This window comes from Notolabrus celidotus, chromosome 16 (genome assembly GCF_009762535.1).
Source record: "Notolabrus celidotus isolate fNotCel1 chromosome 16, fNotCel1.pri, whole genome shotgun sequence".
Taxonomy (NCBI): Eukaryota; Metazoa; Chordata; class Actinopteri; order Labriformes; family Labridae; genus Notolabrus; species Notolabrus celidotus.
Window position 1 is genome coordinate 18,623,210 of NC_048287.1, and position 13,694 is coordinate 18,636,903.

General features: G+C 38.5%; 1 protein-coding gene across 1 annotated transcript; it reads right to left on the reverse strand.

Annotated features, from left to right (window-relative positions):
- Positions 1–7,472: 7,472 nt before the first annotated feature.
- Positions 7,473–9,325, reverse strand: LOC117828420 (protein LRATD2-like). The gene has a single exon (XM_034705555.1). It carries the CDS (start codon positions 8,828–8,830, stop codon positions 8,006–8,008), a length of 825 nt encoding a protein of 274 aa, XP_034561446.1. The 5' UTR covers positions 8,831–9,325; the 3' UTR covers positions 7,473–8,005.
- Positions 9,326–13,694: the final 4,369 nt, after the last annotated feature.

The window sequence follows — 13,694 nt, forward strand, 5'->3', positions numbered from 1 at the left end:
CCATGTGCTCCTCTGCTCAAATGAAAAATGATGACTGAAGAGCTGGGTAATATTTGTGTAATAAACTTTGAAAACACATGAACACTGCGTTTTTTTAGCACTTTTTTCGCAGTTTTATTTTATTAGATTTGACAAAAAAATTGAAAAGCACTAATGCTTTAAAAATAGCTGTTTCTAAGCAGATGACAGTCATTACAAAAGCTTGCATGCATTCAGAACTAATTTGAAAATTGGCAACTTGGTACCCTACAATATTGTGTTTCCAACAGCATTGCACTTAAAACAAGTAATTACTCTTTCATCCTCATTAAAAGTTGCTATATATTTTACAGGAAATTGCTGCCACGTGAAGAAGTTTGAAGCAGAATGTAAATGCATTCAGGAGTTTTTTTGCACTTCTACCTTCATGTCTCCTTTTCTTGTAAGCTTTATTTTCCTATTAACTGCCCCTCAAGACTCAGATTATTTCAGACTGTGGAGCTACTGTGACCAGGAGGGAATCAAACCAGCACAGTGTGAAGATACAACCAAATAATGAGGATGTAAATGCAGGGGTGCAGCCTGAGTTCAGATGTAATATGTCCAAATATCTAGTAGATCCACTAACATAGTGCACAGTTGTATATGCAATTAAAATACTAAGAACTCTGAGTTTTTATGTCTAATCAGAACAGAGACAGCTCACTCAATGCACCTTCACTTCGCATTGTCTGGAATTTATGCAAAACATTGTTTAATGACTCAGAGCTTTGATTCATCTTAAGTGTTATTCAGCACCGGCAGAATGTAAATGATTCAGTTAAGACTTGAAGCTTGAACTGGATGAGCACATACTCATGTTGGAAGAAGAGTTACAGACTAATCTTTGTCTGGCACAATTTTACACACAGCAGATTAGCGGAACTAAAGAGGCACTTTGAGTGAATAAAAGAACCTGCAAACAAGAAATAACGGAAATTAAGTGAACAGAAGATATGAGGACACAACAATTTGAAACAACTGCAAAGTCATTAAACCATTAAATTGAAAATATCACCACATTAAATGATATGACCATCCAGATGTTCAGATATGAGCTGCTAATTGAACTGATTAAAGACGTCCTTGTAAACTACACAAAAAGAATAAGAAGTGAATGTCACATCTTTAGAATATCTATTTTTTTATGATCATGTTTTTGTTTCTTTCCCTTCCTTGTCCTGCTAAACAGCTTTTTAACGGATAAGAGAACGATAGGAAGAGATTATGGGGCTCCCATGTCCTTTGACTCTGCTCTGGTGTCTGCCAATTTAGCAGCCTAATGGTGCGTTAACACAGAGGAGAAAAAAACTCTACTGCCGGGTTACTGTATGTAAATTTGCTTTTGCTTAGCCGCCTCACATCGTTACGGCAAAGTCACTTTCAAGTCAAGTGTTCCGTAACATGAATAAAAACTGCAGCAAGACATGACAAGAGATACAGATGCAGTGATGCAGCAGGGGGCTTTCCAGGCGGTGGCAAAGGGCACATATTGAATTCTGAATGGCTTCCCCATAATCCTACACTGTGATTGGCTATCTGCTTGATTATAAGTGTAGGTATGTAAGGAGGTAGGTAGATAGGCAGTCAGTTTGTCAGTGCCACAGTAAGGCCCCTCTCTAGTAATTCTGGACACACCCCTGCTATACATATCATTATACAAAGGCTTCAACAAACCTTTTCAAACTACAAACATCTCTGTTCATGTAGTTTAAGCTCATTACCTCAAAACCTCTATGCTCGTTTCAAAGTGACTTGGTGCCTCCAGCACACACACACAAAGTCCAATCGTCTCAAAGTGACCAGTTCAAAGAAGTTCTGCCAGCAAGCAGCACCATGGGGAAGAGCAGGACAACAGCATAGAAAAACAAAGGCAAGGCACACAATGAAGCCACCTGCCTCTTTGGCGTTTCACAACATTCAGCTGTGCCACTTGACTCTAGACCTCAAATAAAAGACCACTGCTTCAGGCAACATTTTGGGCAAAATAACCAGACAGCCTTCCAGGTAATGGAAAAGTTTAGGGGAAGAAAAATTGAATCCAAGAAAGTGTTGTTGCTGTATCAGAGGCCAACAGCAGGTCTTTGTTCAAAAAGTGTTCCCAGCAGTTTAATGGACCCTAAAGTTGTTGTTAGAGGCAATAAATGAACAAAAATAAATTGATGTGTACGATAAGTGACAGTCTTAGAAAAATGGTCCTCGTATTTTCAGTGCTTGGTCCAGTGCCCATTAGCTGAAAATGGCTGTTATTGCTGTTGAGCAGATGTTATATAGTGAGGCAGCAGGATTTTCACACCTCTTCTTTCTTTGCTCTTCTGTTACACTAAGTTTCAGCTTTTATCTTGTAACTGCTCCTGAATGCTGCAAATAAACTTTTGATGACCACCTCAAAAATGTCTTCTCCTTTGCCATGGCAATTTTGTTTTGTTTTTCAGAAAATGGAACCGTTTAGTCCTTCATCCTTTCACAATGTTTTGGATCAACCGTCCTAGACAATCATATCATCACACTGCTAGGAAATGTCTCAAAGGTACTAAAGAGATTTCCTGGCATGACTCTCACATACAAAGAGAGACTTGTTATTGTCAGAGATTTGTCAGAGATTGTGAGTGTTTTTAACTCACTTTCCAGGATGTTGGGTGTAATCCCAAAACTTTCCCCGGCATCCTGTTTGGGCAGAGAGGAGTCCTCTGTATGAACAGAGCTGTCAGCGTCTTTTACACTTCTAAATGAGCTAACCTACATCTCATTTTTAAGGGGAAAACCATAGACTGTATAAAATGGGAAAAACCCAGGTTTGTCCTGATCTCCACACAGGGAATGAGTATTGAAATGAGTTTATTTATTTTTTGTGTGCATATATATTTGCATTACACTACTCCCTCATTTGTTCATAAAATAAATATTTTTTTTAAACTGATTTCAAAATTTTTGGAATGTACTCTTAAAGTTTTCATATTTCTCTTACTTGTAATATAAAACTTGTTAGTTGACAATAGTTTTTTATCATTAGAGAAATAACTCTGAATTTTAGGAAATACTTCGATTCTCACATGATACTTGACTTACTCAGCAGCCAGTTAGATTACCACAGAGACAGGTAGTTGGTGGAAACAGTTAGCCTGATTCTATCCACAGTTTACCATGTTCATCTGAGTATTGAGCAGGTGTATTTCTTGGCAAGGAGCAAACACCAGCAAACAAGTGGAGACTTCAGGAAGCTAACGCATCTTGCTAGGCTAGCAGCTGCTGGATGGCTGCAGAGATAGTAGAGTTAGCTTATTCAACACGTTAGCAGTTAACACAGTCAGCATCAAGAGTCACCTCTTAAAGTGGTTTGAAGAGACAGATGCAGAGGTGTTCACACAGGGAGAAAGTCTTTTTAGATTGTGAGTCATTGAAATGTGAAAATAAGGCTTAGAATTTTGCTCATACACCAACATTCACATTATACACTTCAAATATACAGAAAATTAGCTTTTGGATTTAATCCACAGTGATGAACGTATTCCAGTTTCTCAGTAATGTTGCAACTAATTTCATCAGTGCATTAGCATCCTATGGAAATAAACACATGCTGCAGAAGTGGAGGTACTTCTATTGGTTGATTATAATTGAGTTACCTCCACTGTGTCCAAGCTTTCAGATCCCATCAAGAGGCTGCTTCACTGTGAGAGCTGTAACAGACACCCTGCCAGTTTACCACGAGACAAACAGCTGATAAAAAAAAACAGGGAGGGAAACACCCAGAATGTCTACCATGGGAACAGAGATGTCACTCACGCAGTATGTACCCGACATAGCTGTCACAAGAAGTTTAGAGAGAGCTACATTTATTTCTAAAACACCTCAGGTGTTACTAACTGCTTTCCAAACTACAAAAATGCACCACAACACTAAGAAACAAACCAAGATGCAATATCAATGAAGACCTGTCTGTAAGTGCATGTGCCAAAAGATGTTTACAAGTTTAACCCTGCTGGCAACACAGTCATAGGTTTGATAATGTCACATTTGAAATATAATCCAAAGTGAATCCATTTTTAAAAATTAAGAATTATAATTTGAAGAATCTTCATCAGGTTAACTGAGCTGCTCTTGTATTTCTTCTTTTGAGAATTTCATGTCAAGTCCTCCAAACCTACAGTGATGGGATATTTATAAATTTAAGAGCATTAAGAACAGGTTGTCCACTCTTAGCGAGGTCTGTGTAAATGATCCAAAATGTTCCTAAAAATCTACCATATTTGCAATTCGCCCAAGACTGTGCACAGGAGTAGTTTGTTTTGTGATTCTCCTATATGCACACGTGAACTTGCAGCTCAGCAGGAGTTTAGCTTTCTAATTCTATCTATTCTAAACCCATTTTTTATTTTGGGATCTGATTATAGCCAGCTTTTATGGCTTGACAAGATGGGGATTTTTGACTTGTCATATGAGAGTAAAGAAAAATTACTTGAACAAAAGCTCAACATGCCTCAGGACCAAACTTCCCGAGTGAGTAAACATTTATAATATTATTCTAACACTGAAAAATCTTGATTAATGTCTACTTTTGATTTCTTTTAACTACAGTTTTATGCAACACAGTATTATTCTATCTAGAAGGGAAAAACAACTCCACACTCAGAGTACCACAAACTAGCCTGACCTTCTGACACTAAAATAGATTTCTCCTGTAGTTCAAATTAAACTCAACATGCCAAGAACAAGGACATACATCGCATAGCGCCACTGTCAGCACTACAGCTCACATACAGGATGTTCCTGCATTAAGTAAAAAGAGGTTATAGCTGCTTCTGCAGATCCAGCAGTAACATCTGCACAGCTGCTCTCCTGTCTTGTTAAAAGCCTCTTGGTTCAATATAAAAGTGTCTAATAGACTTAGGGAGGGCTCAACTTGACAAGACCCTGAGGAGGATTTACCAGATTCTAATTTGATTACAGCGCTGCAAGGAACATAACAGCTAACGCAGCTATATAGCCAACAGTGAGGTATACTTTATGTACCATATATGCTGTGTATGTCTGATTGGTTGCTGTGGACTAATGAAAGATGACTCATACATTTGACTGTCAGATGGTTTTATGGAAAATTGTGTCTACAGCTACAGGTTATCTACATGAGCCTTCTTCCTCATTCTGTTGTTACATGGAACAGTGCATCAAATCAGCCGCTGTGCATTAAAAACTGTTCAAATGATTGAAATATTGTTGCAGTGGTAGCAGAGTTATTGGAGGATCTGAGGCCAGCACCCCATACACTTACTTAAGGACAATATTCTGCTCCTTCTGCGGCAGGATTTTTATTTCATCAGGTTCTCAGTTTTTATGTGTCTTCACTAGAAATAAAATTGAAGGTTAGCCTTGAGAGTAACATTTCAATTCTCTTGGAAATGATGAAGTGTCAAAAAGGAGGAGAAGTAATGAAACATAATAATTAGAAGAAACTGTTCCTGGTGATAACGCTTCAAGAGAATAACTGCTGGAACATTTCAAACATATCAGGCTTCAACAACTGTAACAATCTAATCCTATTGCCATTTTAATCAGAGCACAATGAGTATTCTTTCCATTGGTATTATGTTTCCTCACATTGAGGCTGTAAACACTCTGTGCAACAATGTTTCCTCATGTTCTTCAGGGCTGTAATGAAAACAGTGTCCTCGCTGGAATCTCACAAAGATTATACAGTGGAAATTATATGCAACAACAACTCCAGTTTATTGGTACTATGGTCAACTTGCCACCTGCTATGTGTTACAAGTCCTACTTTAATACTGAAGTGGACAGATGGTCTACAAATGCTGTTAACATTCATTGCAGTTCTGTTACAGGCAAAACAGGGCTATGTTTTTTTTATTCTGTAAAACTTGCTCATCCAAACATCACTTGTGTTAGCTCAACGGGCGAGATTCCCTTTGTTTTGTGTCACTTACAATAGAACGTGGTAGATTTGCCAATACTGTGCTCCTGTAAGCAGGGCTGCAGCTACATATTCTGGGTCTGTGAGGGGATACAGCTGAGGGCCCCACTAATTATTTGAGTGGTTTTTTTGTTCCATGTCTCCAGCTGTTTTATTCGTCACCATACTATAGTGATAGTACTGTGAGATTTGGTAGGGGTGTACACGTCTATCATTCTTTACCATAGATAAATCACATTTCTTTGTTTTTGATTGTTCAATGGTTAAAAGTACTGTGAGGAGTTTTCCTGTTGTGTTGATTTTGGTGATCTCTTTAGATGAAATCAGTAGTGTTTTTTGGGGATGATGACTGCATTTCCCATGAGCACCATCACCCACTGACGTAAAGATGTGGCTCGTTGCAAAACGTGCATTTGTTGTAGGAGTAAATAAATGTAATCCAGATTGTCTTTTAAATAGTTATTTTGAACAGAATGTAGAGTGCTGAGGTACAGTCTTGATTTGTAGATACATAAAACCATTAACTGAAAGGTAACAACACAACTTTGTTAACTCAGATTAGATCAGACAAACCATTTTGACATTACCTCTCACAGCTCCAGTGTTGCAATAATGGTCTTATACTTTGCAAAAACCTGGTTGGACAGTTTCTGCATCTATGACATTATTTTAAAAGACAACGTACCTCTTTTTGCTAGTCTTGCTCCAGTAGCCATTAGAACAGAACATAATCAAAACTTTTTAAAATGATCCTCCTGCTTGTTAACTCACTACTCAGTACTCACTGCCAAACTTCACCTGCTGAGTTCCAAATAAGAGCCACTTCTGGATGAGTGCAGAATATCAACTTGGCTTTTTTTCCACAGAAAATCAAACCCAAACAAACGCAGTAAAACTCAGTATAAAGAAATAACCAATCTTGTCTATGATAATCTAATTTAACTATGTAGGATATGAAGAGGCATCAGTATACAAGTGAGACTTTTTCAAAATAAGTTAAAAAAAACTCTTCACAGTGGAGCACTGGTGGCTTAGTGGTCTAAGCACCCCACCTACAGAGGCTATCGTTTTCATCGCAGAGGTCACCAGTACAATTCCCAGCCGCGACCATTTGCTAAATGTCCTCCGCCACTCCACTCCACACATTTTCTTCACATTTTGATGGTTTGGTTCAGAATAGATTTATATTGTTGTACAAGTTACAATGGTAACACCTCAGTTATAAGCACCTTAATCAAGTAACCTTTTTTTTCAGTATCACATCCTGGCCATTAATTGTACCATTATAGGTTGGGGAAGAACAGCAGAGGTGCCTACACTTTATCATCTGGTGGTGAAATTCAAAAATACTTAAGCATAGATACTTCAAAATATTTGTCAGGACAAAAACTAAAAATGTGCTTATTTAGAGAAGAATCAGTCTGAGAGGAGGGAATGTGTTTAAACAGACAACACATAAGAAAGCTGTCTTTCAGCAGCCAAATCTTGCTCATCCACCTCTAAGATAAACAAAATGACAAGAGCCTCATTTCAAAAAGAGACACACAGTTTACTTGACTTTTACAGTTGAGACATACTGATCAGTGTAGCAACAATCTTTCATTTGTGCTGGTGTGAGAAAATTGTACCTTCAAAGGCTGACAGAATCCTTCTTGTTTGCAGCTTTGACACTCTGCCATGTGAGTGAGCTGAGGGAGGAAGTTAAAACTCAGCAGGATCAGGTAACAGAACATTCAATGAACAGAAAAACAGAACTTCACACACAGAATCAGGATATTTTAAGACAGATTGGTAAAGCTTTTAGAAAACTATACATTCTGAGAGGAGCAACTAGCAGACCAAATGAGACATTTCTATCTGGTAACTAACTGAAGGCCATGTAGCATCGGGGGTCCTTAAGGCAATACTATTATCATATATGGAATCCCACTAATATGATAGTATGTTTGTTCCAATTAAAAACAAAAGGAAGAAGTGAAGGCTTGCTATAGATTAAAGCAGGGTGAACAGTTTGGTAAAGGCTACTCTACTTCCAGAGCCATTATTTTGAAAGGGCACACGTCAGTCAGCGCCTGGCTCACTTTTTATCGCCTCCACGTTGTTAAAATGCGCTGCCAGTTCCTGCAGCACGGCTATCCTGCCCAGGTGATCGTTCCTCCTCTTCTCCATGATCATGTCCTCTAAACTCTGAAACTCCAACACGTGCGCGTTTTTGTCTGAAATGAAGATTTTCAACCTGTACGGTTGTTTGCCTATCCGGATCTCCCCGCCCATTTTGAACTCCCTTTTGCCGAATCTGCACCAGGCTGCAAAGCACTCAGAGTTCCTCCAGCTCAGCTCTCGGTCCTTTAAGCCCACCTGCTCCATCGCGTTCTGCACCACCATGTCTGCGCCCAGAGCTTTGAATTTGTACAAGTCGTTCACAATCCTGCACCTCCTCCCTTGACTCGCATCCGTCAGAAAGCTGTTTTTCACCTCAGCTCTGTGAAGGTGCACCACCTGGAAGTCCCCTACATAAACAGCCCAGTGAGGGTACTGCCCCGTGGCCACAAACTCCACCAGATCCCCTGCTTTACATTTGTTGAGCAAATTCTCCGGAGAGTAAACCTCCAGGCTGGCACACTTGGCGCTCTTCTCGTATATGCATTCATCTCTGTAGTAGACGGCGCACTCCACCTCGTCTCGCTGATCGTATTGTTTCTCTTCCTGATTCGGGTCTCTGAGGGTGCCATCCACCGCACAACCATCCTCCAGCTCGTCATCGTCGTTTGAAAAGATGTAAGAGACACCGATCCGCGGACCCTCCTCTGTGTCCACGCCGTTCGGGTCCACCGTGGGAACTTCTGCGTAACTTAAATGTGACAGTTTGTCCATCTGGTTCCCCATGCCGCTGCTCACCTGGTGGCAGCCTGTGTGTAAGACGATCTTATGAGCTGTTACCGGTCGCCAAACATCACCGCCATCTGTCAGGAAACCTCGCAGGTTTTAAACTTATTCAGCCCCAGCACCGGATAGGGGTTTTATCCAAATTACGCATAGGGATATCCGTGTTACGCCCGCCGGGGAAGCCTAGTATTTCCCATCAACAAGTGGAGGCAGGGGGAGAAAACAAACTGGTTTCGAGGAGGATTATCCCTCAGGTGTAGCCTCATGGACTCACCTGCTGTTTCCCTGCGTAAAGTTCCACCCATCAGCTGTCAAAGGAGAAACACTAAAAAAAAAAGATAAAAAATATCAAAGTTCACTACAATTATTTACGTCCACAGCGCAGATAAGGTAGTCCATCCAACACGCTGTGCAGCAGCAGAGGTCTGTCCGGCGCCGAACCGAGTGCAGATCTGTGTGTAGGCATCGCCACAGTGCCTCCGAATCCACACATACACACACAACGTCGCTTTTAAAGCGGAAGTGTGCGTAATTTTCATCATACTACCTTTTATATATTCGCTCCACGTCTTCACACCCTATAATCATGTCTCTCTCTTTCATTTTTTTATTTCGTGGGTCCGTGGAATGACACTGACCACTTGAAACATGGTATGCTTTTACTTAAATGTTTGTTAGCCTGAATTTAAAAAGACTAAATAGTAATAATTAGTGCACTGTAGGCTGACTTCATAAAATATTAAATATTTAAAACTATTTTTTATTACTTTTTAAATTCTTTTTTCAGCTGGTTGTTTGAGTTTTAATCAGATTTGTTTTGTTTTAAATTGTTTAGTAATTTGTGAAGCTATCAATGAGACGATCAAGTAAACTAGTTCAGTTTTCTCTACTGTACGGAGGCCCTGAGCAGTCATGCTTTCAAACTATGTACCTTTTTTCAGTGATAACAGACATTTTACAGATCTTAACATAACAATTCTGTTTATCCTCTGATAATGTACTGATTTAGGCTATTTCTAATTACTTCGAGATAACAAAGCTAGTTTTTAACAGGGACAACAGGATAGTTTTCTGGGACAGAATAGCTTTTCTGACTGTTAGCAGACTGCTGTCAGAGTCAGCTGACTCTGACAGCAGCATGTAGCTGCATTAAAAGAGTTAGTTGCTGATGAAGGTACCCTAATCAGATTATTTTAACATTAATTAGAGCTATCATATTAGACATCGGTTTCAACAACAGCCTGATTAGATAATAGAGAAAGAGAGAAAAGATGACCATATCTGCCACATATTTCAGATAAAGATAAGATATTATTGGTCCCCCATTGGGGGAAATTCTTTTGTTACAGCAGCTTACAACACGGAACAGGGGAATACAACAATGTACTAACATAGTTAAAAATGTAATCACAATAATAATAATGATAAAGCTAAAATAGAATAGAACAAAATAAAATAGAATAGAATAAAATATGGCAACTATTACAAAAGTATATACACTATGTACACTTCTATCTGATAAATAGACAATGGATATTTGTGATAAAGTGCTATCTAATGTTCCATTATTCTTTGGTTACACTAATTAACAGCTGCATGTAATCATCACAGACTAGTTGCATCACAAATATGTTTTATCTGAGAAATATTAATCAAGCATGCATTAAAAATTAATTCCTTTATTTATTTTGCCACTGCAGGTGGACCGTAATGTCGGGCTTAAATACAGCTTCTTGATTAGCTTGCTAGTTGACAGATGTTATGTACCAAATCATTTTACAAATCACCTGGAGGTGAACAACCAAAGGCTAATGGCAGGTCACTCAGAAAGGGACAAAATTACTAATAGTTTTTAAAACTGTTTTGAACAGCTGGACTCTTCATGAAGTAAAGGCTTGTGTGTTGTGCCAAGTTAACTTAGTCAAATTTGTGACTACCGTTAAAGCAGCTGAAAACTTCACAGGTTCTTTGTGATATCGTCTACATTATTGTCAAAAGTAAAGTTGTATAGAAAGTAAAAGTTGAAAATTGATCAGTTCCGAGAACAACTTGCTTTCAAATGTTTGAGGGAGACGCCGCCACAGTATTGCAGCTTATACATTTCTGGTAGTTCATCAGATGTCTGTATAGAAAATAAAACAGTTAAGATCACCTGATAATCATCACTAGTTAATTCAAGATCTACAGAGAACAACAGATGTCAACTCCTTATAACAGGATGCTGAATCATGTTTTTATTGATTCTATCAAAGTATTGTACTGTGTTAGTTTTTATGTACTTTATTTTATTTTATTTGTATTCATTCATTCATATTTTTCATAGCCAATAAATGTTACATGATATATTTTTGTAGTTATACTTTTTTATTTATATTGACTTGTCATTTTTATAATATTTTAATTCATACTTGTTTTAAACTTTATCTACACATTTTGTGTGCACTTTAATTTTACTTCATGTAGTTTAATTTTGATTTTTTTCATAGTCTTCTATTTTGATTAATTTATTTCATTTTCTTTCTTTATTGATTTCATTTTTTAAAATGCATTCAGGGTTTTTTTTTTCCATTTCTGTTGAACTGTAGCTGCCTTTTTGTAAGTCCCTCAGATCAAACCCCATAAAAGAAATTGCAATACAGAAAATAAGCAGAGTAGGAAATCTCCATCCTGTTTTAGTCAGTAACTGTGGTCCTATTACAATTTACAAATGAACATCTGCAGACCCTTTACTGTTTTGAACACCTGTTCATCCTGAAATGAACTAAAGCTTTGCAGTCATTTGCTCCCCTCACAATCTCCTAGTGGGACCATAATGTCTCCATAATGTTGGTAACGGCTTGTAGACTGCCTGGACTCAGTCTCATTATGGGCTTTTTCTCTCTACTGTATCCCACAGGCAAGAGGAATATCCTCAGTATGTACCAAAAAAACGTACAAGCTGTAGCAGCATCTGTGTGAAAATACCTGTCCTGGAAATGCTTGAGTCGGGAGTGAGAGACTGCAAGAGTTGCTAATGATGTGTGCGTGTTTGACAAGATTTAAACTGAAAGGAAACTTCTGTTGAACACTAAAAAAAGGAAAGTCACAGAGGCACTGTAACAAGGTAGATTGACCTGAGTTTGACCCAAGCACTGAGGTGAACATCCAAAGGAAGGACTGATTACAAAACCTGCCTGCAAAGTCACCAAGTACAGTAGATATGATAAAGGGCATTTCCCAACAGGCAATGTGACCATTTTTTACTCATGAATCCAATTTAAACAGGTTGAATGGCCTTACTGTGCACAGTGGACTCAGCAGATTAACATAGAGGCCTTCACGTAGCACTACTTTAAGACTATCAGGTTAATTAAGAGACTGAGCTCTCCCAGAGCTGCACAGTATCACACTGTGAGATTTCCAACCTTATGCAATCCAGATTGAATGTTTTACCTGATTAGCAATATGCAACCAGGGTCACAGGGTTCACAGTAAACTTTCCTCAGGTTCCTCAGGCAAAATAAATTTAAAATGTGTTAGTCAAGTGAGGTAGGGATGTCTGCTAGTCCTCAACTTTTTAATGAGTTGCCTTTTAATTTTGCACAGAAATTCATAATCCCCAGAAAATGAACTGTGGTAGTTATGTTTGCCCCTGCTATTTCCTGTTGGATCACCAGCACATTAATACCTTCTTCTCAAAAAATCACCATAAATTTCATCAACCTGGGCCAAAGTTTCCGTAGACATTCGTGAATCTAGATTATGTTGTATGTGCCCTTTAATTTCCTGTGGCCCCACCTGCCCATAAAAATTTAAGCAATCTGCTTTAATTGTGTTCATCATTTCGGGTTGCAGGTCTGGCGTAGAGATTAAGTAGCACGCCCAATGTACAGAGGCTATGGTTTCAAAGCAGGTGTCAAGTCTGATTCCAACCTGCAGTCCTACATGTCTCTCATCACTCTCTCACCTGGTTTCTTGCTCTATTCAAAGCCCTATCCTCTCTGAATAAAGGCACGAAAGCATGAAATATAACTCATTTCATCTACTATGTAAAAAAAAATACTGTTTCTACCATTAACTATCTCAAAACCATTTTTTTTCTAGTGAAATTTATTTTAGATGGATGTTTAGTTTAGTTTTAACTTATATTGTCCCCTGTGTTTTTAACTGACTTCATCATCTGGTCAAATGTTAACACTTTGTTAAATGTCTTTTTTAGTTTTCTAAATGTATGTTTCTGCAACCGACTGTCACCTGTAACGTAAGATGGCTGTGCATGGACAGCCCTGTTAATCACCTGTAATCATGTGTCATATCCCCCTTAGCTGTGGTTAGTTATGAGTAAAGGTTAGCATGCTAAAAGTTTAACTTGAGAGCATAGCAGCTAAATTTGTGTCAGCATCCTCATTGAGAGCATGTTAGCATACTAATTTATCATTAAGCTCAGGCCAACACTGTTCCTGTTTGTTTGTTGTTGCTTTTTGGCAGAACAACAACTACAATTTTAATTTCTTTTTGGCCCTCTAATCTAGCATCCTGACCTGACCTGACCTGGCAATGATGAAACACAATTTAAAGAAACAATATTCATTGCTGTACTTCCACTTGAAAAGAGGCCAGTAACATTTCACCATCACCATCACCCTCGCCAACCTTTTATCAGCTTTGGATCAAAACACGTGCCTGAACTTTATGCACAAATGTAAACCACCTTTTTGTTCAGTTATTTCCATCTTTTCTCCCACCTCAAGCCTTAAGCTTTACAGCAGCATGTATGACTGGAGTAATAAATAGCAGTGTGAATTTAGCAGAGCATCAGCACAGGTTTGAGGGTTTTGAGAGAGAAATGTTAGGAGTGGTGAAATGCAGCATATTTAGCTTCTCA

Bases quoted from the DNA above. Each gene is read 5' to 3' on its own strand.
- LOC117828420 (XM_034705555.1), bottom strand. From the start codon at position 8,830: ATGGGGAACCAGATGGACAAACTGTCACATTTAAGTTACGCAGAAGTT.